Here is a 26,498-nt window from a genome sequence, read left to right as displayed (position 1 = left end):
TTGCCAAGCATCCTTGTGCATAGTTCATCTAGCAACATCTGAACTGCAATCCATTTTACCTTCCACTCACAGAATTGGTACTGATGATATATGGTTCTGTCCCTACTATCTATTTCCCTGTTCTGTTGCTTTGCTTTGGCTTTGCAATAGCAACATCAAGCAGTGCTTTTTTCTTGTTCAGCGATGACACAGGTTTCAGATTTAATGTCAAGTCACTTTCAGGTACCAGGTTCGTTGTACTTTCCAGCAGTAGAGCCTGCATTTCCTTGGCACCAAAACAAAGAGATTCTCTTTCATAGTTGCCTACTGTGAAATAAGTCTGATTGCTCTTAGTCAGTTTTGGTTATAACCCTTCCCTAGGAGGAGAATCAGTTTTAGAACCACCACCCTCCCCCCCTCCGAAGGGGGACAGTTAATTGTCTCTCCTTGAGTCTTCAATCAATTCATGATACTATTGAAATGGTGAAACTGTCATAGTTTTGCCAAGTAGCAGAATATGTTTGGTTTCATCTGTTATGGCTTATAACTGAACATAGTTGTCATTTTTATTAGACCATGCATTTGAAAGTTATAAATAGATTTCCTTGTGTTTTCTCCATAGTCTGTCTAAAATGGCTCTAACCCGGGAACATTCATTTTTCTCTTATTTTTTAAAACCAAACCAAAACAAAATATTGCAAAGTAAATAAATTCAGCTGTGTGAACTGCAAGTAGGCCAAAGAAAACAGACAGTTTGTTCTTAAAGCTAAGCTAATGGGAAAAACCAGGACAGGGAGGTATCTCAAGTTCAAACAGAGCCATTTTAAAAATTTTGGTAGCAGGTTTCTCTTTTTCTCCTCTCCTCTGTAGTTTGAAATTATGATTTTGTAGGCCACAGACTTCCATTTTTTAAAAGCTTTATGTATCAAGAGTTGTTTAGCCCTAATAGAAGTTAGTTAAAATGGTGCTGTGCGTGTGTGTGTCAGCATCAGAATTGCTTCAGAGACTTTTTCAAAACAATACCCTCACCCTAAGAGTCTCTCATCTGCCCTTATGTAACAGAAAACACTGCTGACATTGAGGATTACTGGTCTGTAAGATTATTATTTTGTTTAAAAATGTGTAAATGGATTTTGTTTTGGGAAAAGAAATCCTTTGGTGACAGTTCTAGGATATATACTTAGAGTATTTGTTAGTAAGGCATATAGATCTTCACTTTCCTTATAAGATATCATTCCACTTATCAAAAAAGACCTTACTATTGTTTACTGCTGGTTTTTGTTCTCTCGGTATATTTTACAAAATTTATTATATTAAATGATTGTATCAGCAACTAGAAGCGGTTTTTAGATTTTTCTGTTTTTTGGGAGGCCGGTTATCATGATGATCATCATCATTGTGCCTATTATTGGAAAAATGATGATGGACTACCAGCTGTATGCCAAATAATGATTTTTTGCTTTCGTCCAGTCTCCAGAATGTGGAATCTAAATTGGCAGTGAGCTGCTGATAAACCCTATGAAAATATTTTTTTTTCTAGAAAAGGCCCGAGACAAGGTTGCCTAAATTAATTCTGCCATTTTCAGAGAAGATTCTGTAATAGAGAAGGAATGAGAAAAACAAGTTTTGAGCCAGTATTACACATTTTGTATTAATTACATTTCTGCTGAGCTTCCAAAGTACTGGTGTCATTCATTTAACAGATGTGTATTGAGTCCCTACAATATGCCAGGCATTTTTCTAGGCACAGGAAATATATTGGTGGACCAAGCAAAATACCTGCCTGGGTGGTACTTATTACTAGTGGTGAAAGATGATAAACATATTAAATAAGCAAATTATGTAGTACATTAGTAATGATAGGTATTATGGGAAAATTAAAGAGAGATAAGAAGGGTAAAGAGAGATCAGAATTAGAAGGGGTGAAAATTGGACAGTTGCAGTATTAATAGGATGCTCTTAATAGGCCTCATTTAGAAATGGTATGTACACAAAGACTTGAAGGGTGTGAGGAAGTGATGTAAGTAGATAATTTGGGGAAGGTAATTCCTGGCAAAGGGAGGGTTAGAACAAAGACCCGAGGGTGGGAGCATCCTGGCTTTGTTTAGGAGAACAGCCAGGAGGCCACTGTGGCTGGAGTAGAGGTAAGAATGATGGGAGTAGTCACAGATGAGGTCAGAGATTGGGATTGGGAGATCAGATTGTGAATAACTTCCTAAGTCAGTGTTAGGACTTTGGTTATTACTTTAAATGAATAAGTAGCCAGGTCAGGGTATTACGCAGAGGAGTGATGTGATCTGCTTTATGTCTTACCTGACTTAAGATCACTAAAATCTAAGATCACTCGGATTGCTGTATTGAGAATAGACTAAAGGGGAGAGTAAGAATGGAGGCGGAGAGACCTATAAAAGAGATTGTAGAAATCTAAGCAAGGGATTATTGTAGTGCACACCAAAGTAGCAGCAGTAGAAATAGAAGTAAAGTAGATCAGATTCTCAATGTATATTAAAAGTAGAACCAACAGTGGGAATGCAATCTGGTACAGCCACTATGGAAAACAGTAGGGAAGTTCCTCAAAAAGTTAAAAATAGAACTACCACACGATCCAGCAATTGCACTACTAGGTATTTACCCAAAAAATACAAAAACACTAATTCAAAGGGATACGTGTACTTTGATGTTTATAGCAGCATTATCTACAATAGCCAAATTATGGAAATAGCCCAAGTATCCATCAGCGCACACACACACACCTGAATATTACTCAGCCATAAAAAAGAATGAAATCTTGTCATTTGCAACAACATGGATGGAGCTAGAGAGTATTACGCTAAATGAAATAAGTCAGAGAAAGACAAATACCATATGATTTCACTCATGTGGAATTTAAGAAACAAAACAAATGAGCAAAGAGGGAAAAAAAAAAAGAGGCAAACCAAGAAACAGACTTTTTTAAGTACTCTCTACAGTCAGCGTGGGCCTCAAACACACAACCCCAACTCTAGAGTCGCACGCTCTACCGACTGAGCCAGCCAGGTGCCCCAAACAGACTCTTAACTATAGAGAACAAACTGATGGTTACCAGGAGGTGGGGGGGTTGGGGTTAAATAGGTGATGGGAATGAGGGAATGCACTCATTGTGGTGAGCACTGGGTGATGTATGGGAGTGTTGAATCACTATATTGTACACCTGAAACTAATATTACACTGTATGTTAACTAACTGGAATTTAAATAAAACTTAAAAAAAAGTAATACCAACAGAATTTTATGATCGATGGGATGTAGGGTTTGAAAGAAATGACTCCAGAGTTATTAGCCTGAGTATATGGAGCTGTTATCAACTGAAATGAGAAGTGCCTGGGTAGACCCAGTTTGTGGTCATAGATGGGGGCTCCTGACTGGGATCAGGTGTATAATGTTGGATATCTCCAGTTTGAGATGCCTGTGGAGCAGCCAACCTTATACGTTGAGGTGATAGTTGGATATTCATGTCTGGCTTTATTCAGATTATGTAATATCACTTGGTACCTGTTGTACGTATCAGACCAGTACATATCAGTTCCACTTAATCCGATTATTAAAACAATAGTTTTCACCCTGTCCTTTTGTATGTAGAACCAGTGGGTTTATCTTTCACCTTAGAAGTCAGAAAAGAGAGGGGCGCCTGGGTGGCTCAGTCGGTTAAGCGTCTGCCTTCGGCTCGGGTCATGATCTCAGGGTCCTGGGATCGGGCCCCGCGTCGGGCTCCCTGCTCCGCGGGAAGCCTGCTTCTCCCTCTCCCATTCCCCCTGCTTGTGTTCCCTCTCTCGCGTGTCTCTCTCTGTCAAATAAATAAATAAAATCTTAAAAAAAAAAAAAAAAAAAAGAAGTCAGAAAAGAGGAACAAATTAACCCTCAAATAAGTAGAAGATAGGAAATTAGTGAAATAGGAAACAATAGAAAACAATGTAAAAAGTGAAAAGTTGGTTCTTTGAAAATGTGAATAAAATAGCAAGACTTACAAAGAACAAAATAGTGAAAATATAAATTGTCAGCATCATTATGGACCCTATAGATACATAAAAAGGGAATAAGGAAGTATTATGAACAGCTGTCAACAAATTCAGCTACTTGATGAAATGGACAAATTCCTTAGAAGACACAGCAGAACAGACACAGGAAGAATTAGAAAATCTTAAGGAACTCTGTATCAATTACAGACATAGACTGAATTTGTAATTGAAAACTTTCTAACAAAACTGTAGTTCTAAATGGCTTTCTCAGTAAAAACCCAATAAAAATAGTACAAGCAGAGAAAATTATAGACCTCTTGTGAATGTAGATGCAAAATTCTTAATAAAATTTTAGTTACTTGAATCCAGCAATATATAAAAAGGTTAATGCACAATGACCAAGTGAGGGTTTATTCTAGGAACTTAAGGTTGGTTTAACATTTGAGAATCAGTGATACACCACCCTGACAGAATAAAGGAGGAAAACCACAGATCATCTCAATAAGTGAAGAATAAGCATTTGACATGATTAAAAACCCATTCATGATTTAAAAAAAAAAAAATTCTTAGCAAACTAGAAATGAAAAGAAACTTCCTAAATCTCATACAGGGCATCTATGAAAAATATAACAACTAGTAATATACTTAATTGTAAAACTCTTTCCCTAAAGATTATGACAAGGAAAGGATGTCTGCTGTCAGTAGACACCCTCTATTCAGCATTGTGCCAGAAGTTGTAGCTAGTGCCATAAGAAAAAGAAATAAACAGCATATGGATTGGAAAGGAAAATTGTGTGTAGATCACATTATTGTGTACATGGAAAACTCCATGTAATCTACAAAACAATAATACTAAGATAAGTAAATTTAGCAAGATTACAGAATACAAGGTCAGTAGAAAAAAAAAACAATTATTTTTATATTAGCAATGAACAATTAGAAAACGAAAATTTTAAACCTGTTTATATTAATGCCACAATAAATATGTAGTAATAAGTCTGTTGTAAGAAATAAATGGAGAGAGATACCACATTTTATGGATTGAAAGACTAAGATTTGTTAAGATGCCCATTCTCCCCAAATTGGTTTTTAATTTAATGTAGTCCCTATCACTATTATGGCAAGTTTGGATTTCGTTGTTGTTGTTGAAAAAAATAGGCAAACTGATTCTAAAATTTATATGGAAAAGCAGAGGCCCTGAACAAGTCAAAACACTCTTGAAAACAGAAAAAGTTAGAGGTTTCATACCACCTGATTTCAGGGTTCTGTATAAGCCACAATAATCAAGTGGTACTGTGGTACTGGCTTAGGGATAGACAAATAGATCAGTAGAACAGAACAGAGTTCAGAAGTAGACCCACATGTATGTGGTCAGTTGATTTTTTTGACCAGGATGCCAAGTCCAATGGGGAATTGGTAAGTCTTTTTAACAAATGATATGATATCTCAACCCCTGTCTCACACAAAAACTGATTTAAAATGGACCTAAATATAATACCTAAAACAATAAAGCTTCAAGAAGAAAACATCTTTACAACCTTGGGATAGACAGAGATTTCTTGGACATGACAAAGGCAGTAACCATAAAAGAACCATAAAAAAAGAACCATAAAAGAAAAAATATGGGGGCACCTGGGTAGGGAGTCGGTTAGGTGTCTGACTCATGATCTGGGGGTTGTGAGATTGAGCCCTGCTTTGGGCTCTGCACTGGGCATGGAGCCTGCTTGGGATTCTCTCTCCCTATCCCTCTTCCCCTTCCCTCCTCCCCCCCACCCTGCCACGTGCAGTCTCTCTCAAATAAATAAATAAATCTTGAAAAAATCTTGATAAGTTGGGATTTCAACAGAAGTAAAATTTCATAAAAGACATTAGAAAAACAGAAAAGCAACAGACTAAATAATACTTGTAATAGATATATATGACAGAGGACTAATACCCAGAATATTTAAAAAACAAACAAACACAGATTTTAAATTCTTCCTTTTGTTCCCTTTTTCCTAACTCTTGCTTAGATAATTCCTCTAGGATATTTGTCCAGTTTCTGGCCTTCAAAAGACCACTCGTCAGGGCTTACAAATATTAATGTGATTGATACCTGAAGTTTTAAAGGCTGGAAGCACAGGTATAAAATACATCCTGAGGAATCAGTGGTATCAACCACTTAGGTCTTACAAAGTGCTAAGTAATTCCATTGAGATTCTATTCATTGGTCTACTCTCTTCCTTTAATACACCTATTTTCCAGCATCCTCATTCAAGATAAAGATGAATAGTTCTCCCAAATTAAATACCGTAGTTCTAAATATTCTCAATTTCAGTTAACCTGTTGTTTGTTCACAGTACATACTTTAATAAATTTTAAAAATAAAATAATTCCAAGACTTGGTCCAGTATTTTGTAAAGCAGTCCAGTAGAAAAATCAGCATATTCTTTAATCTAAATGTAGTGTTCTTGCTACTATTTGGTGAATAGACTTAGGCAGCACATGTGCAGAGACATACAGTGGCTAATAAATGGTATGTTATTTTTCTCTAATATGCTTAGCCAGCTAATTTGCTTCTATTTTTCTTTTACAGTTTCAGCTCCTAGCTTCAGCTCTATTCAAATCTGGTTCAGATTTTACAGCTCTAGGTAAGTATTCCAGTGTAGTTTATCCAGCTTAGATGCCCTAGCTTTGGGGAATTGGGTTTTGGTTTCTTTTAAATGAAACATCAGGTGAGATGTTCATCTAAACAAATGGAGCAAGTTTCAAGGTAGCATGCAAAACTTCTAATAACCTGCTACAAAGTTATTTTCCATGCATCAGTCACCAGTTCATGGGTTAGTTTGCAGTTCCTATTACACCAGTTGCTAGGTTATTAGGCAAACATGGCAGTAGAAGCATGATCAAAATAAATTAACTTGTATAGCATTGTTTTGGAATGTAGGCTGTGAATTACTGGTACAGTTACTATGAGATAACACTTCTTGTTTGAATGATTTTTTCTCTGCTTGTTCTTTGTGGAGTTGTGTCGGATCAACAGATCCGACACCAGATCGATTGGTGATGGGGTAGGCAGTGAAAAAATGTTTTGAGCTCTGAGAAAATGCATTATCTCTTTCCTGAAAATGGGAATTTTTGTGTGCTGTTATCTTAATTGTTTAAGATAGATTCTACTTGAAACTCTGGTGTTTCTCAGACACCCCAGACAGGGGCATCAGTTTTCATTTAGAAATACTCTCATTTGGTATTAATGAATTATTAAAGTGAGCTAGACTGTAGTGAAGTGGGGAATTCGTAGAAGTACCACAACCCAGAGCTTCATTCAGGTCAATTTTTAAGAATCTTTTCATTAGGATAAGTCATTATGATAGCTTTACTTTTTCAACAAGATTGTAGGCTTTTGAAGTATGGGAATTTCCAGCTTTCCTCTTGTCATTATAAAATACAGTCACACTGTGAATGCTTATTAATTCCATTGATGCAGTGCTATTATTGTTTGCCTTAACATTGAGCAGTAATACTGAAATTTTCCAGGATATGTAATACAGATACTACTCTTTATCTCTGGAATAAAATAACATTTTGGAATATCAATTTAATTTCTTCATTGTTTGTCCTTTTGTCTCCTAAAGGTGAACCATACCTCAAAGGAAAAAACAGAGCATATATAATTCTGGTGTTTTTCAGTGAGATGGGAAAGAATAGGAATTTTCCTTGGGGTCTTGCCCTTTCTTGTTCCATAACCAGTAATTGAGGCTTCTCCATTGATCTAGGCAACTCTAGTTCTGAGTTCTAATTCCAGAATACATAGGATTCCACAGGGCAGGACTGAGCAGACTGCCGTAAAACATAGGTTCTCTGATAATTAAGATAATCATTTACCACGATTCCATACACATAAATGTCTTGAGGCTAATAGAGATCTTAACCTTGTGATGGAGAACGTAGGTATAAGCATTATTTTAGAAAGTCCATACCCTTGTGAATTTCGTCATTTGAAACAGAGATTTCGTGATACATGAATTAGGAGCCTGGCACATAGATACTTTGAATAAACATGTGCCTTGTTATGTATGGATACCACAGCCCAGAGCCATTATTTTTATTTTATTGGTGGGCAGCACTAAAATGTCTCTGGCTGACTTATATGTAGCCTTTATTTATCTATTTATTTTTTAAAGATTTTATTTATTTATTTGACAGAGAAACAGCGAGAGAGGGAACACAAGCAGGGGGAGTGGGAGAGGGAGAAGCAGGCCTCCTGCTGAGCAGGGAGCCTGATGCGGGGTTCAGTCCCAGGACCCTGGGATCATGACCTGAGCCAAAGGCAGACACTTAACAACTGAGCCACTGAGGCGCCCCATATGTATCCTTTAGAACAAGAATTTCTTGGCAGTAACTTAAATACGTTAGGCTGGTGTCAGCAAATATTTTACCTTTAACTTAACTCCTTTCTTCGGTCTCTGCCCTATTCACTGCCAGCTAATATATTTTATCAGGAACAGTTTGTCTTACTTGGGTTCCAAGCAAACCTCAGATAACACTGAGGACAATACAAACAATAGAAAAAATACAAAAAGAAAATTCCTATGGGTTTTTATTTCCTACCTTCTCTGAAGGGAGGCAGTATCTTTAGTAGTTAAGAGTTGAGAATGTAGGAGAGCGGTTAAGAGTCAGAATCTAGGTTCAGATATCAGCTTTGCCACTTGCTAATTTCAAAAGTGACCTTGAGCAAGTCACCTTTTTTTTTTTTTTTAAGATTTTATTTATTTATTTGAGAGAGAGAGACACAGCAAGAGAGGGAACACAAGCAGGGGGAGTGGGAGAGGGAGAAGCAGGCTTCCTGCCGAGCCGGGAGCCTGATTCAGGGCTCGATCCCAGGACCCCGGGACCATGACCTGAGCCGAAGGCAGACGCTTAACGACTGAGCCACCCAGGCGCCCCAAGCAAGTCACCTTTCTAATAATTAATTTCTCTATCTCTATAAGATGGAGGTAATAAGAGTACTTACCTCAAGTTGTTGAGAGAATTAAATGAAATAATTATGGAAAACAGCACAGTAAAACAGTACGTGTTCCATTCAGGGTACTATTATTATTATCTCCCTTAAAAATGTCATCTTGGAGCACCTGGGTGGCTCAGTTGGTTAAGCGTCCAACTCTTCATTTTGGCTCAGGTCATGATCTCAGGTTCATGAGACTGAACCCCACATGTGGCTCTGCACTCAGCAAGGAGTCTGCTTCTCTCCCTATCCCTCTACATCTGCCCCCCAGCCCCGCTTTACACCTCCGCTCATGCGCATGCACACACACATTCTCTCTCTCTGAAATCTTTTTTTTTTTTTTTAAAGAATTGAAACCAAATGGGTTATTCCATGTATATATGTATACATTTTTTTATTTTTTAAATTTTATTTATTTATTTGACGGAGAGTCACAGCGAGAGAGGGAACACAAGCAGGGGGAGTGGGAGAGGGAGAAGCAGGCTTCCTGCTGAGCAGGGAGCCTGATGCGGGGCTCGATCCCAGGACCCTGGGATCATGACCTGAGCCGAAGGCAGACACTTAACAACTGAGCCACCCAGGCACTCCTATGTATACATTTTTTAAAAAGATTTTTATTTTAATTTAAGTCATCTCTACACACAATGTGGGACTTGAACTGACAACCCCAAGATGGAGAGTCACAAGCTCTACTGACTGAGCCAGCCAGGTGCCCCTAGATGTATACATTTTTCATGTACAGATAAACTAAATATTTCATTTTCTAAATTCTCCAAAAATACTTGCCTCCACCAAACTTTCTGACTGACTTCCTTCAGAATTGTTTATCTTAACCTTTTACTGAAAGTTAAATGAAAGTATTTATTAGTGTCCTATGTAATTTAAAGATCGGGCACCTGGGTGGCGGTTACGTGTCTGCCTTTGGCTCGGGTCATGATCCTGGGTCCCGGGATTGAGCCCCGCATTGGGCTCCCTCCTCGGCGGGGAGCCTCCTTCTCCCTCTCCCTCTGCCTGCCACTCCCCCTGCTTGTGCTCTCTCCCTCTCTCAATGTCAAATAAATAAATAAAATCTTAAAAAAAAAAAAAAAAGATGGAAAATGATTTACAAATAGCTGGCTGGCATTATCTTAGTTTTGAAAAATGACCGACATCAGAGGAAAACAACCTCTGGGGATCTTTAATTTAGAGCTTCTGGTGGCTATGGGTACTTTTAAACTTGAACTCAGACATTTTGCTAATTTTTAGAGCTGTGTCTTGTTTCCAGAAAGTATGCACTGAAGCAATTTAAGCATATTTTCAGCAAGGTATGTGACAAGTAGGAAAAATCTGGTCTGTAGTACATATTGCCTTTTTTGATCTTCACACGTCTTTTTAGGACTTTTAGAGTCCAAATATGTGCAAAATATGAATTCAGACAGATGTTTAAAACATTTTATGCCTAAAGTAGTTCTTTTTGTCATTGTGTTGACATTTGTGAATGAGGAGCCTTAAGAATTTCGCAGCATTTGCTATGCCCTTTTAGCCTTTATACTTTTGCTATATCCACCAAATTTAGATTTCAACAAGATACTTTCTTCAGCCTCTTGTCTGTAGCCCACATATTTACAGGTACTTTTTATATAACAATAAGTTTATTATTAGTAATAGAAAGGATCAACAAACTTGTGTCCAGGAGAAAAATGAGAATTCTTGCTATTTCTTCTTTACCAGAAGTAGGGAACATTACCTAGTCAGTATAAGATGTTAAGTTAAAAGTATATTCCTAGGGGCACCTGGGTGGTGCAGTCGGTTAGGCATCCGACTCTTGGTTTCACCTCAGGTGGTAATCTCAGGGTAAGATTGAGCCCTGCGTGAGGCTCCTTGCTCAGTGTGGGGTCTGCTTCAGATTCTCTCTCCCTCTTCCTCCTCCCCTCCCACTCATTCTCTCTCTCTCTGTCAAATAAATTAAATAAATCTTTTTTTAAAAGATTTTATTTATTTGACAGAGAGAGAGGGAACACAAGCAGGGGGAGTGGGAGAGGGAGAAGCAGACTCCCTGCTGAGCAGGGAGCCCAATGCGGGGCTCGATCCCAGGACCCTGGGATCACGACCTGACCTGAAGGCAGACACTTAACGACTGAGCCACCCAGGCGCCCCTAATTAAATAAATCTTAAAAAAAAAAGAGAAAAAAATATATTCCTAATAGGTCACTTTTGTTTTTAGAGCAGTCATTGTCTTCAGTGATGGTAGTAGTGATAAAGCGATAGCTGTTATTTATTGACACTTACTATGGGGCCAAGTACTATTTTAAGCACTGTACATGTCTTAACTCATTTAATCTCCCCCCAATGAAATAGTTACTATTATGATCCCCTTTTATATTGGAAGAAACTGGGGCACAGAGAAGCTTAGGTAACTTGCCCAGGAATAGTACTAATGAATGGCAAAACTAGGATACAAACTTTAATAGTATGGCTTCAGAGCTCACTCTCTAAACCAATTATACTACTTTTCCTTGAGCTTTACCAGTGTCTGCTACTCTTGAGTGATTAGTTCCTCATTCCATTTTATGATCAAAATGAAGTGAGAGACACACTGATTAGGAGTATGAGATTTAGAATCTACATTACCTTTTTTGTCCTAGCTCTGCCATTTAATTAGTCATGTTATTGTTGATGAGTTTCCTAGTGCCTACCCCTTTTCAATGTATTAAAAAAAAAAAAAAAAAAATTTTGACTACAGATAAAGCTTAAGGTTCTCCTTGAACAACTTTCTTCAATCTCTGTCTCTTCTGAAGTGTAATCATTCATATCTGGCAGATTTACATACACACACAACTACATACACAGACCTACAAATACAGTGATTCTCTTTATTTACAGTAGTTACGTTCTGTAAAGTCACAAGGAACTGAATTAGTGAATACTAAACCATTTCTCCTATGGGACATACAGAATTAGGTTCCTTATATAATTGATTAATTAACATTGCACGAAGCTTATCAAACACATGTATTTCTCCATAAGGCACATCATGGCCTTTTTCAACCTAGGAACACTAGATAGCACTTCAGCACTATGCTTGGGGACCATTTTAAGCAGTGAAGTCACAACAAAAAGCACAAAAATGTGAAAAATATGACACCAGTAGATTGAAAAGGACACTTGTTTATAATATGAGAGGTGTTAAAAGAAGGCAGAGCATCACCCAGTTCACCCTTGGCTGACAGTGTGTGCCTGTGCTGATTGAAATGTTTACTGCTCTCCACATGTCTGTGAATGACCACATCATGCCACAAGTATTGATTTGGGGGCTACAGGTACATTTTAGTGGGTAGGCAAATGCACAACTAAGGAATCTGCATAATAAAGATGGACTGTAACCACACACAACACACACAGATGTATAGTTTTGTGTGTTCTGGTTTTATTTATTACGCAATATAAAATATGTATTCTACAACATAACGTTTTAAAAGTTAATGATGTGGCTTGGAGATGTTTGCAAGAAACTACACTAGATCTATTATATTCTTATTAAGTAATACATGGTATTCCATAATAGGATCTACCATAATTTAAACATTTATCTAATGATAGTGTGAATTTCAATTTTCTCATTGGTAAATGGTGAATAAAAGTAAAACATGTTCAGATGGTAACCACACTTACCATGGGGAGCATTGAGTAATGTATAGAATTGTCAAATCAAAATCACTATGTTGTACACCTGAAAGTAATATAACATTGTATGTCAATTATATATACTCCAATAAGAAAAAAATTAAGTCAAAAAATAAATTAATTAAACATGTTCTTTTAAGGGTTAAATGAACTTGGCACACTGCCTACAGTTTAAGCCCTCAGTGAATATTAGTTAACAAAAATAAATAAATGGGTTTTGGAGTCAGATAGACACGGGTTCACATTCCATTCTCTTCCTTCACCAGCTGTGAGATCTTACTAAGTTACTGAATATCCCTGAGTTGTCTCATCTGAAAGGGGAGTTTATGATAACTGCTTCATTAGTTTTTTATAAGAATGAAATGTGGTCAGGGTCGCATGGGTGGCTCAGTCGGTTAAGCGTCTGCCTTCGGCTCAGGTCGTGATCCCAGGGTCCTGGGATTGAGTCCCGTATCGGGCTCCTTGCTCAGTGCAGAGCCTACTTCTTCCTCTGACTGATGCTCCCCCTGCTTGTTGTGTGCATTCTCTCTCTCTCTCTCTCTCTCTGACAGATAAATAAAATCTTTAAAAAAAAAAAAAAAGAATGAAATGTGGTCATATATAAAGTACCTAGCACAGAGTAGGAACTCAGTGTTTCCCTCCCTCTTACATCATTTAATCTCATGAAAATGTGTTTACTTCATTTGATATTACTTCATTAGGATACCTAGGTACTTCATTAGTAATATATTAGTAATACATAGGTATTACTTCATTAGAGTATTACCACAGAATCAGTATCTTCTCTTAAAAATAAAACCTATTATGACATTTTTATGATTATAGAAAGTAAATAAAACAAGGGGAAAACCCTAAAGTTGACTACAGACGGTAATATTACCACACAATAGGGGGAAAAAAGAGAAAAACCTTTTCAGTACAATGCTACAGTGCTTAGACTATACTCTTGGTGAGATATAGTCTAAAGACAAAGCAAAGAAATCTTGGCTTTTTGTTGGTAGTGGTATGGATATAGTAATTCTGGAACATGTTTTGTATGTATTTTACATTGAACAAATGAGTAAATATGATGATGTTCTAGAGAGTCAGTTTTCCTAGTGGGAGAAAGGAGATACTGTAAATAGGGAATAGGATTAAGGAGAGGAAGAATCCTGTAGAGTTCTAAAAAAATGGGAATCATCAATAAAATCACAAACTCATAATTTTGCTTTAAAAACAGCTGTGTATATAATATGTGTGCACATATGTGTACAGGCCTAGCAACACCACCACCCTTGGCAATTAACACAACTGATCTTTAATTCTAAATGTCACTCACCACTAAAAGGAATTAGGGCTCCTTGAAAAAAATGGCTGATTCCAGAGCTGTGTAAAGATGAGCTTGGATATCTTGCTCTGCCAGGAAGTAAGGAAGTGCTCAAAAATTAATGGGAACATTAAAAAAGACACAGAAACGGGGCGCCTGGGTGGCTCAGTCGGTTAAGCGGCTGCCTTCGGCTCAGGTCATGATCCCAGGGTCCTGGGATCAAGCCCCACATTGGGCTCCCCGCTCAGCGGGAAGCCTGCTTCTCCCTCTCCCACTCCCCCTACTTGTGTTCCCTCTCTCCTGTCTCTCTCTCTGTCAGATAAATAAATAAAATCTTTAAAAAAAAAATTAAAAAAAATAAATAAATAAAAAAGACACAGAAACGAGCTCAAAAGAGCTCTTGCTGGCCAAAACTGGGACAATATGAGTATTAAAATGAATAATGACAGTAATAAATATGATATATTGAACAAGAAAAGGATCCATGAGTACATACTCATGCAAACAAATAAAATGGAGGAAAAGCTCTTCATAATTAGTGTCAGTCAACAAATGCAGAAGGAATTGTAGAGTTAGGAAAACACCATCGGTGTTTTGTTTTAGCAAGATATAATTGTTTTAAGCAAGAATCATCAGCGAAGGCTAATATCATTGGGTTCAGGTCTGTCGGGGAATAGGATATTCACACAGTCTCAAATTGTCTTCTTGTCAATATTTTACTAATTGCTGGAGGTGCCTGAGTGACTCAGTCTATGGAGCGCCTGACTCTTGATCACAGGTCTTGATCTCAAGGTTGTGAGTTAGAGCCACGTGTTGGGCGAGGAGCCTACTTAAAAAAAATTTTTTTAAATAAAATATTTTACTAATTGCAGTGGTAGAAAACAACACCTTCACATTAGAGAAATCTGGCCATACCAGCTTAATCAGGTGATCACAGTTAACATTGGGACAAATGGATAGCATGTGCCTCCCGACATGATGCAGTGGGAAGCACACAGTATCACTTTTGTAGTATTCTTGCCAGAACTGCATAAATTCAATCTGATTACAAGGAAGCAGTCACACAACTCAAATTCAACACATTCTACAACTCTGTAACTGCTCTGAACTTGTCAAGGATATCAGTATCATAAGAAACAGAGGCTGAGGAACTATTCCAGGCCAAAGAAAACTAAATACAGTGTTTGATACTGGATTGAGTTTTAGATGAGTAGGGAAAATGACTATAAAGAATTGGGACAAAAATGTTAAGTTTCCTAAATTTAATATATAGTGGTTATTTAAGTGATGTTCTTAGGTGAAATGAACTCAGGTATTTAGGGGTGAAAATGTCTACAATTTACTCCCAAATCATTCTACAAAAAAAGTATGTATGGGGTACAAACAGAGAGAGAGAGAATGAGAACACATGTGACAAAATGTTAACAACTGAGTAATCTAGGTAAGGGTATATGAGTTTTTGAGGTACTATTCTTGAAACTTTTCTAGGGGTTTGAATTTTTTCAAAATTTTAGAGAACTCTGAGAAGCATAAAATAGAAAAAAAAAAATCTCATTATTCAGAGATAACCTTTGTTTACATTTTGGAGTATTTCCTTCCATTCATTTCCATGATAGTTCTTAATTAAATCTTAAGCTCCAAAGAAGTAAACATTTGCCCTCAAACTTAAAATAATAGTAAAAAAAAATTTTTTAATAAAAAGGAATGTACCTTTCTTGAGGCATTGTTTATTTTCCTTCCAGGAAACTGGTATCCTTGGCAATGTTCTGTTCTGTTCATGTTCTTTACAAGAGTAAAAAACAGAGTGTACCTAAAACTGTATTGTAAGTTGAATGAAAATTGGTCCAATTTGAAATAATTTTCACTGACTATCATGGCATATATAACTTTCTGGCACTATTTCTGTGTCTTATGGTACTCAGTAGGGCTCTCATGTCTCAGCCATTTCACGAACGGGGAAATCAGAACACTACTTTGTTTATTTTATCATTTTCCTACTTCATACGTACATAAGAAATTTGAAGAAGCTTAAAACAATATACAAGCTGACGAAAGGAAGGAAGCATCTCACTGAATATTCCTTTGGCTGGAATAAACTTGAAAATTAAATGTTTACTAGAAGTTAAATGGGGGAAATATCCTTTAGTTCCATGGTCCCCACCTTTTAAGAATGTCATCCACTTTCTAATGTTTATCTGGATAAAAGTAGTTCGTTGCTCTCTCTCTCACATGATGTGTGCCTGGCCGAGAGCCTGGTGCATAGTACCGTGAATGTATGGCATTTACTATGTGCCAGGGACTGTTCCACGTTACTGTACATGTATTTCTTTCACTCAGTTCTCTGAGACTACTTCCAGCTCTCAGGACCTTAATGATTTTAGACCACCTTCTAAAGAAAGTGATTTTAGTATATTTTTTGTTTTGATTTTATTGTATTTTTTTAAGATTGATTTATGAGAGTGGGGGAGGGGCAGAGGGAGAGGGACAAGCGGACTTTGTGCTGAGCACTGAGCTCAACGCAGGGCTCGATCCCAGGACCCTGAGACCATGACCTGAGCCAAAACCAAGAGTTGGATGTTTAACCGACTGAGCCATCCAGGCGCCCCGATTTTATTGTATTTTTATTATAAAAAAAAAAGTTTAGCGGGTCAGGAGCATTATAAAGTCAGAAAGAGAGGAGTGAAAATGCCTCAGTGGACTAGAAGAGGAAAATGCTTGTAAGGAAAAGAAGAGAAATCGCTATTAGTTACTAAGGTGCCAGTCATTAGAACAGGTGCTTCTCACGTAATTGCATTTAATATGCACAGTAACGCCACGAAGTAAACAAGATTAACACAAATTTACAGCTGTGGAAACAGTAACAGAAAGGCTGATTCACTTACCTAAGATCACCCCACTGGCAGGTAGTAAAACTGGGTTCAAGACCCATGTCTGTCTCATTTTAAAATCAAATTTGGGTTTGGTTTTTCCATTATACATTGCTGCTTTTCTCAACTGGCTTCTCTGTTACATGTTTTAGGCACAATGGATGAGTTTCTTTGTATTTCTCCTTTACCAGGCTTTTCTGACGTGGATCACACCTATGCTCAAAGAACTCAGCTCTTTGACACCTTAGTAAATTTCTTTCCTGACAGCATGACTCCCCCTAAAGGCAACCTGGTAGATCTCATCATGCTGTAACTGGAGAGCCGCTGGACAGCAATGCAGAACAGGAGTCTGCGTTCAGTATTTTGGAGTGCAACTCTGTTGACCGACAATTAGGCTGCCGTGATCGAGGACTGCACCAGAATTTTGAAGGGATCTTTACTGTCACAAGTTTTAACCCTCTTCCTTCATACCCCACCTCAGCCCCTTTCTCCTCATCCTGTTCCTGAATTAGGTTAATAAAGTGAAATTGGTATTATTTCCATTTAAATATACATATTTTTTTCTTACTTTAACTTTTAAGAACGAATGAATATAAAAGAAGAAATAATCAGGCAGTTTACCCTTTTCTGATTTTTATTTCATTTTTATAAAATTGGGGCAAATAAGCACTATTAACAGACTCAGTGCTAGAAAGAAGAATGGGGTTTTGTTGTTGGCTGGTTTGGCCTCGCCCCTTTCTCCTCCTTTCCCATTTCACTTTGCCTTGCATCACACAACTGCTTGTAAGTGGTGTCACTTGTTTACCTCTTCACTTCATTCTTAAAAGTATATAGTTCTGTAGGGCAAATGATGTATGTTAAAGTGATATATGTGTCTCTGTTGACTAGAGTCTTGTATTACATTAAACAGTAGGAGGAACAGAGGGCTCAAATTTATGCTCCTTGTCATAAAACTAAAAAATGAAACCCAAGATTGATCCAGGTACTGAGATTGGTATATAGTATTTCTATAATGATATATTTTGTAGTGGATATTACAATAGCTTTGAGTCACAGAAACCTTAAACTGAGGAGAATATAGTTCAGAACCTTTAAGAGCCAATATAAACATGACCAGCAAGATGATTCTAGTAGTGATTAATATGTTCATTGATGTCTTTGTAGCAAATTTTGGAAGAAGATGACTCTTTGCTCTGTTAGAGCTGTGATTCCATTTCTCCTTTGTGCTCTTTGTAGCATTTTCACTTGGGAGGGTGGGTTTCCAGAGCTATGCTTCTGTTTATTTCCATATACATTAGCTCCCTGCATCTGCTTCTGTATACTGCTATCTTAAAGAATAATGGTTTGTAGTTGTCCTGTGGAATACAGCTGACAGGCATTTCACAAAGCACACAGGCTTTAAAGTGAAGAAAAAGAAAATAATGGTGCAGGTCTTTTTTTCATTAAAAGAGAGGCAGATAGGCTTTCCCACTGTTCCATTTTTTTTTTGTGGGGGATGGAGGTATATATCACTCCATGAGGTGCTGTGGGGTGCAGTATAGGAAGCCCAAACCTGGCCAGTGCTTGCATTTACTCAAAAAGTGTGCTGCATGCAACTGACACCCACCATGCCTAAAACAGACTAAGTAAATAAATGTCCATCAGTCCAGTAGCTCTGAAAAGTGAAGGACTTTGGGGAATTGAGTATGTCCCTGAGTAGCAAGATTAGGCTTCACCAAAGAGAAGACTTTGACTTGCACTTTTCTTGAAAAGTCTCATGTATAGGAATGAGACTGAGATCCCTCTTCACTCTGTCTTTATTGCTGGCTTCACTGCTTTTGGGAATGGACAGAAATCTATTTTTCCTAGTTCCAGACTTGAATCTTGGGCTCCTTAGCTTTCCAAGCATCCCAAAGCTATCCATAGTGATTTATTAAACAATTAGATTTGTATCTTACCTTGTGAAAGCTATAGTATGTAATTCACTAAGTACCAAATTGTGCAGCTACAGAATAACCAAGTGACTTTATAGGTGAGCAAATAGAATCTACTTACATTCTCATACAGCTTCATAAAATGATAGTCCCCTGACAAGAAATAAAATAGTATCACTAATACTGTAGCCTATTGAATCTTGTTTTGTGGAAACAAGTACAAATCAAAGAGTTGATAGAGAAGAACTTTATCGATATTTAAAAGCTCTAGTTTGCTTGTCGTGAACTCTGGCACTTTAAACACACTAACCAAATGAAAGTCTGCTGCCTCCACCTTTTGTTTCTACAGTGCTTTCTTTGTCGCTGTTTTCATGAGTTCCGTAGATTCCATATTTGGAAGAAATGCAGTTCTTGACCTCAGTGATTTTGGTTTTGTTTTTCCCTAACTGACTCTCTACTATTGCTTTTTAACATAAGCTTGTTTTAATTTTATCTTTCCTCACTTTATTTAGATGGAACTTTTGCCCTTTTCATTTCTGAAATTTTTTTCACTAACATGTTTAAATGGGGCTGAATCATAGTGAACCATTCAGTGTTGCCTAAGTGAGATACACTGTTGAGGAGGTTGTTGACTCGGTGGAGTTTGTGCCATGGGGCTCTAAAGGAGCATTGCTGGAAATGATTGCAGGAGAACGTAGGGCTTAATCATAACCATGACCAACATAACACATTGCTCACATTTCACACCAGAACCTGATTTGAAACTTGTTTATATATTTAGTGAGGAGCTACATATATTTCCAAGAATACCAGCGGTGTATTATAATTTAACCTAGTTTAGTATTTAGATACAGTGTTTAGGTAGGCCAAATTATTTGTGCTTTATTCCTTGAAATGCTTTCATTCTAGCTTAGTGAGTCCCAGTTGAAACACCTGGCTGATGCTTTAGATGCATTCCTTAGTAGGGCACAGTTTTTACTCAGTTTCATTATCTCTTGCTTCAGCTTCATTCCCATTTCTCTCTTTCACAGGGGAATGCATTATTCCAGAAAGTAAACTAGATCTCTAACATTATTTTCAGTGCTTGTACTTGATGAGAAATTATCTGATTTGAAAGATACTTCTAAAATGCATTTGTATGCTGTGGAATAACAGAGACCTCATGTGGCCAGTTTGACTAATTCAGATAATCTAAATCTCCTTCAAGCAAAGGAATCCAGACTTGGGTGCCTGACTCAGTGCTCAAGCTGACAGTCTTAGCTTTTCACGAGATTATCTTTTTAGACCTGGTTTTCATTGATGCTAAAACTGACCTATGTCTAATAAGTAGAAACTGATAGAAAACACTAGAAAGTTAATTTACTGGGTTTATCACAGAAAGGCTTGTTGGGTTTAGAGCACAGTGATTTAAGATTATAAAATTGCATTCTTGGGTGAAATATGTATTTTGAATATAAATGGTTCCCAGCTTATCCTTCCAGCGGATCTCTTCACATCTGCCTTAAAAGTGCTATTTAGAGATACATTAACAGAATTTCATGTAATAAAAAAGTTTGAAAATCTAACCTACAAACAAAAACTGCATTGAGAATGATGTTCAGTGGATCCAAAAGCACGTAGGAACATGTTCCTGATTTTATTCTCTGAATTATATTCAGTTTCATGGTTATAACATGAAGAAGTCATAATTATTCTTAACGCCATATGGAATTCATTTGGTAATTATGGGTCATTTACTTATTTCCTGAGTGAATGTTGTGTTAACTCTTTAGGTGGTTGAATGTTACCTGGCAGTTGGGAATTATGGTTTGAAGTGATTTGTATGGGAGGTGTGTACTCTAAAAGTCATCTAGCTATTAAAACATAGCCTTCATAACCCTTCTTTTCTTAAAAATCCATGATCGTCTGCAGTTTCATCCTTTTACATAAATTCTGGCCTGAGTTTTTACTAAGTTGCAAGTTCTTAAAATTGTCCTTGATCTGGGATTGCATGCTTCCTCAGAAAAAGTTTATAGTTATTGGAGAGTGTCCTATAGGGTCTGCATATGACAATACTTGTAGATTAGATCTTTGGGCTCTTTCACTCAAAGGTTTTTGTATTTCTTATTAGTCAAATAACATTATTCTTCTGTGATTTTTGACTGTAGCTTATATCTCCCTGTGATTTGTATCAATGCTGAAATGATTTGACTATCCAAAATTTCTAGTGTACAGGTATTTCAGTTGAAGGTGGACGTTTCCAAGTTTGTTGAAACAGTTCATTAGGAGCCAACTAGATCAGCTGATGATGTTGCCATTGTTTGTTTTGGCAGGAGGACTCATTACAATTTATTGATTTCTTCACCAGATGCTTTTTTTCCTGGAAAAAAATACGCTATCTTAGAGATTTTATTTTACATAATTTCTTAACCTTGATTTCCTCCTGCCGACCAAATAGTGTGAATTTTACATCCATTATTTCCTTAGCTGACCTGACTTTATTCTTGGCTTTTTCAGCCCTAGATTCCCTAGGTTTTCTTTGGCATTGCTTATGAGTATTGTACCACTTAAGAGAAAAGGTCAAAATCATTTTGAGGCAAACATGCTCTTTTATCCTTGTTTATGACAACAGAATAGTGAAATTTAAAATTGTCCGTTATGAAAGAATTAACAATGTTGAGACATTTTCATTTGGAGGATAGTAACATGGCTCTTGGCGGCCTTAATGGAGGAGCCAGCGTTGGCTTCTTTTCCTGACACTAGGAAGCATAGTCCTAAAACTGATGATCACGTACAGGTTTCCTAGCAGAGCTCATGGAATTCAGCACATCACCAGATTTCCATTTGCCCATTGTCTTTTCTTTATATTTTTTAGCCTTTTTCCCCTCTATTCCTACTAGCTCTGAGTAGCATTGATGTTCTGCTGAAGTTGGAATCTGTGTTAAAAATTGACTTTCAATTTCTGATGTAATTGTTTATTAGGAATAGCTTTGATTGCTATGAAATGATTGGTATTTGTTCATTTTTAAAATTATCACTGATAATCCTGAAATAGTTCACCTTCCTTTTTATCTGCAGCTCAGACAGTTTCAATGAACTATTAAACATTTGTGTGCAGCATCCTATTTTGCCTGTCTATATGGCATTTTCACTTGGAGGAATTGAACCCCAGGAACAGGGCTAGAGGAGAATGCGGATATGTTAGAGAAAGGAAAATAGGAGCTTTTTGCTCATGGATGAGAAGGTCCACAAATCTAAATGAAAAAGAAAGCTCTCCATTTTGGACCCTAAATTCATTTTGCTAACGCAGTGCTGTGAAGATGACTCTCAAAAGGAATCACAGCTCATTCTGTGTCGTCTTTGGAAAGCAGCATTCCTGGTTAGTTTCTTTTCTCATCCTTTCCCAAAGAGCTGTTAGAGGTCTTGGAACGGAAAACCCACTGTGATGGGCTCAAGACTTTAAACTAGCTGAGCCGTTTCTTGAGAAGGATCCAGTGGGAAAACCAGCAATAAAACATTCTGACATGCAGTTTGGGGGCTCCCATGGGACTTGCTTTTCCATCAAGTTGAAGCTCTTGCCGCAGCACAAGCTCTGTACCATCTGGGATGCTAGCATTCACAGCACTTAGTGTGGATATCTGAGCTGTCTGCCACACCAATACCAGCCTGAAGAGATCATCATTCTTCAGTTTCACCCAGTGCTTAATGACTGCCAGATTAATTGGCAGGAAGGAAAAGCACTGTGTGATACACTGAACAGGCCTGTGTGCATGATTATGGAGTTGCTCAAGTAGCCGGTTTTGAGCTTTATTTCTCTCTTTTGCTAACAAATCTCAAGAAAGAAAGCCTTTGTTACAGTTTAGCCGGTGTCATTTGGTTGGGGTTAATTTTCTAGCCTTTTAAAATAGGAAGAAGGGCGCCTGGGTGGCTCAGTTGGTTAAGCGACTGCCTTCGGCTCGGGTCATGATCCTGGAGTCCCGGGATCGAGTCCCGCATCGGGCTCCCTGCTCAGCGGGGGGTCTGCTTCCCCCTCTGCCCTCTTCCCTCTCGTGCTCTCTGTCTCTCATTCTCTCTCTCTCTCTCAAATAAATAAATAAAATCTTTAAAAAAATAAAATAAAATAAAATAGGAAGAAAATTGTCATTTCATGTTTAACTTAAAACCCATACAGAATTACACTGGCATCAATTGTTTTCTGTACTTTAATTATGCACAATCCCATGGGTCACTGTTTATCTACTTTGCCAAGAAATCCATGAGTTCTGGCATTAGAAGTATTTAATAATTTTGGAGGTGCCTGGGTGGCTCAGTCAGTTGAGCTTAGGTCTTGATCTTGGGGTTGTGAGTTCAAGCCCCACATTGGGCTCCATGCTGGGCCTGGAGCCTACTTTAAAAAAAAAAAAGTATGGAATGCCTGGGTGGCTCAGTAGGTTAAAACTTCTGCCTTTGGCTCAGGTCATGATCCCAGGGTCCTGGGATCATGCATTGGGCTCCTTGCTCAGCGGGGAGCCTGCTTCTCCCTCTGCCTGCCACTCCCCCTGTTTGTGCTCTCTCTCTCTCTGACAGATAAATAAAATCTTTTCTTTTTAGGGGCGCCTGGGTGGCTCAGTCCTTAAGCGTCTGCCTTCGGCTCAGGTCATGATCCCAGGGTCCTGGGATTGAGCCCCACATCATCAGGCTCCCTGCTCAGCGGGAAGCCTGCTTCTCCCTCTCCCACTCCCCCTGCTTGGGTTCCCGCTCTCGCTGTGTCTCTCTCTGTCAAATAAATAAAATCTTTAAAAATTTTTTAATTTAATTTAAAAAGTATTTAATAAATTTGGTTTATTCTATAGGTCTCCTTCATGTCTGGAAAGTGATTAATTAGAGAAGGTATCTAAAATAAGTCCAATCCATTGCAGCTGGCAGAGCTTTATAAATTCCTTTTGCAACAAAGAGAGGATCTTACACCATCAGGGCCGTGCCATTAGATGTCTGCTAGTGACCGTTTTAGCATCTTGCCTTGTAGTTGCTGTGTTTACCTTCTTGTGATGAAAGGGGAGGAAGCTGAGGACAGAGATGCATGGCTTTACCTTTTTTCAGTTGCCTACGTTGGAAGTCCTAGGATACTCCACCTTTGTAAAGGCTTAGCTCAATGTTACATATACACACTAGCTTTACTTTCGAGAGCACCGAATATAAACTGTTAAGACATACTAAAGTAAGTGTCTACCTGACCTCAAATCTGATAGCAGGATATCAAACTCCAAAATTTAAATATGAATACTCTTCTGTGGGGAAGATACATGTTTTTAAAAGTTTTATACACTTGGTCTCCTTTTGAGATTTTTTTTTCCTCTCCCAGAAAAAATGATTTTGGTGACTGACCAGTTGTAAACTGTTTTCTCCTTCAATTGTAAACCACCCATTTAGAGAAATTAAAGTGGACTTCCTTTCTTTATGCATCACATTTAGCCTGGCCAAGAGATGCTGTAATTTTGTTATTCTTTAAGCCACCTTGCTTTTTTGACTTGTGCAAAATGTCTTTTGAAATGAATAAATTATGTGGTATAGTATTAATTTTCCTTTATGTATAGCCTGCAGCTCAATTGCAAAATTGCAAAATAATGTGATATTTTCCTATGAGCAAATTTCCTTTATGGAGATATATATATATATATAATCTGTTTTTAAAGAGATTCCTTCCCTGTCACCACTTCAAACTCTATGTACAGTTGAGTCTGCAGCCTCAGAAAAAGAGTATGGGATAGCTAAGATAAGGACCTTTTTGTCTTGGTCTTAGTAACAAACATTATTCCATCTTTCAAAAATGCCATATTTATACCTAAGCAGCTTGGGAAAGATGTTACCATATTTTTTAAGTCAACTCTTTTACTTCTTTTGTAAAGTAGTATTCAGTGGCCAGAAATTAAGATCCCTTCAAATTAGAGATAGATCCTCAAAACTGAAGTTGGACTGGAAATTAGATTGGGAAGAAAGAAACAGCTCCATCCATACCCAGGAGTCTATCTTGCCGGGTTTGCTTATTAACACTGTGGACAGCTTCTTCTCTTTGTTAGACTGGAAACATAGTGTTACCGCCGCTGGCTCATCTGAAAGTTGGAGAGTGTTAAAGTTCTTTTATGGGACTTTTAATAATAACACTTATTGTTGTTTGTGATATAAAAAATGTTGAGCATAGAAATTTAGGAAATTACTAAGTGTAAAGAAGGAAAACCACTGTTAATTAACTGATGAGACTTACTCATTTTGTTTTTCCTGACTTTCTTCTGTTACCCCACATCGTAAAGCCCAGAAAAAGTTTAAAAAAAAAAAAATGGACGCAGTCATTCTCATTGTGTTTTACTACAAGTGAGGAAGAGCAAGATGCGGGCGTGCGTCCCTGCCCTTACTTAGATCCCTTTAAGCACTGCCCCTTCCCAGACTGACAGTCTGAAAATAATTTTCTTGATATGTATCTTTTAAGCCTGAACTGTGGGTATAAAGTATTGCTATAGGGAGCTGCCTTGTTCAGCTTCCTGGAAATATCATCTCTAAAACTCATTTGAATGTTTAAGCCCTTTATGCACCATTTATGCAGCTTTTTATGATGTTTGAAGCATATTCATACCGATGAAGAGCTTTCTGTTTCGGTGGACTTTTTAATATGACCATAAGTAAACCCACACCCAAAGAGAATGAGGTACTTTTTTTCAAAGGCCAAACGAAAAGCAGAGAAAAACAAAGCAAAAACAAAACAGATGCACATAAATATAAATAAGGAATCCTGTAAACAAGAGTTCCCTTACCATGCTTGAACACATGTCTCTCCAAAAAAATGTATTTCTCTGCTCACCAGCTAAGATTCAGTTGTGTATTTCATATGAGACTCCTTTTCTTAGTGTGTAAAGCAGAAAACTGCAACCTTTCAAGGTTCTGCTCTTTCCTTTTACCCTCCTCTTCTGTGGCAACATGGCTTAGGGCTGTACCCTAAAGGACCTAAATCAGAAATGGAAATCCTGAGGGAACTCTGGAATAACAGGCGTGAGCTAGTTGGAACTTTTAAACAGAAATGCTTTGGGGGCATCAGCTCTCTTCTCACATGATTGGTGTTCCGGGTCATTGTTGGACTGTGTTGGGTGTGTTCTGCAATCTTCCCCACTCCCCTCATGATCCTCTCTGGTTTATCTTATTTTTGCCCAGTCTGTGTGGACTTTTTAGGTTTTTCCTTTTCTTTCTTTCTTTTTCTCTTTTTTTTTAGTACAAGTAATTTTCTGATCCCAGGTTTGGTGAATGTGTTAACACTGCTTTGTGAATAAATAAACGAGTGATCTGCTGAACGATTGCAATTGTAGAATTATGTTGTATGTAATGTACATATGGAGAAAGAATGTATTTTGTTCATTTTCTTAATAAAAAGTTATATATGTACACTACAAGATGTCTCTTATGTTTGCTGAAACTGCTTTTGAAGTCAACTTTTAAAATGTTTACATACTTTATACTTAGTAGCATTCGTTGTATTTTTCCCCTCAAAAAGGTGAGTTTTATTCAGGCTTCCAAAGGTGGAGAATGATACCCGCTGTAGAAGGGCCTTTTGGTGTTTTCCTTTGAGACAGGGCCGAAATAAAGAAGTTCTGATGGATCTCACAAAATTTCCTGGAGATGTTTCCATTTTTAAAGAACACTGGTAAATTATTTTGTAAGATGGTGTCTTTTATCTACCATTGATGTCCAGCAGTATTTGATCTGTTTTGTAAATTTGGACTGGTTGTTTGCCAGGTTTTCTTTAAGGGGGACATACTTATGTAAGTTAGGAACTAGAAGAAAGTTAATT

At 37.6% G+C, this 26,498-nt stretch overlaps 1 protein-coding gene across 6 annotated transcripts in view; it reads left to right on the top strand.

Moving 5' to 3' along the window:
• MKLN1 (muskelin 1) overlaps positions 1 to 26,100 on the top strand; it is a 329,771-nt gene extending 303,671 nt beyond the window's left edge. For all 6 annotated transcript variants that reach the window (XM_081799638.1, XM_081799639.1, XM_081799636.1 and 3 more), the window contains 2 exons: positions 6,549 to 6,603; positions 16,985 to 26,100. In XM_081799638.1, the coding sequence (XP_081655764.1) occupies positions 6,549 to 6,603; positions 16,985 to 17,106 (177 nt within the window). In that variant the 3' untranslated portion in view covers positions 17,107 to 26,100. The remainder of the gene's footprint in view (positions 1 to 6,548; positions 6,604 to 16,984) is intronic.
• The last annotated feature ends 398 nt before the right edge of the window (positions 26,101 to 26,498 follow it).

Source organism: Leptonychotes weddellii, chromosome 12 (assembly GCF_054177405.1).
Source record: "Leptonychotes weddellii isolate Sample4059 chromosome 12, ASM5417740v2, whole genome shotgun sequence".
Classification (NCBI taxonomy): Eukaryota; Metazoa; Chordata; class Mammalia; order Carnivora; family Phocidae; genus Leptonychotes; species Leptonychotes weddellii.
Note: the sequence above shows the minus strand (reverse complement) of the source record. Positions and strands in the feature narration are given on the sequence as shown.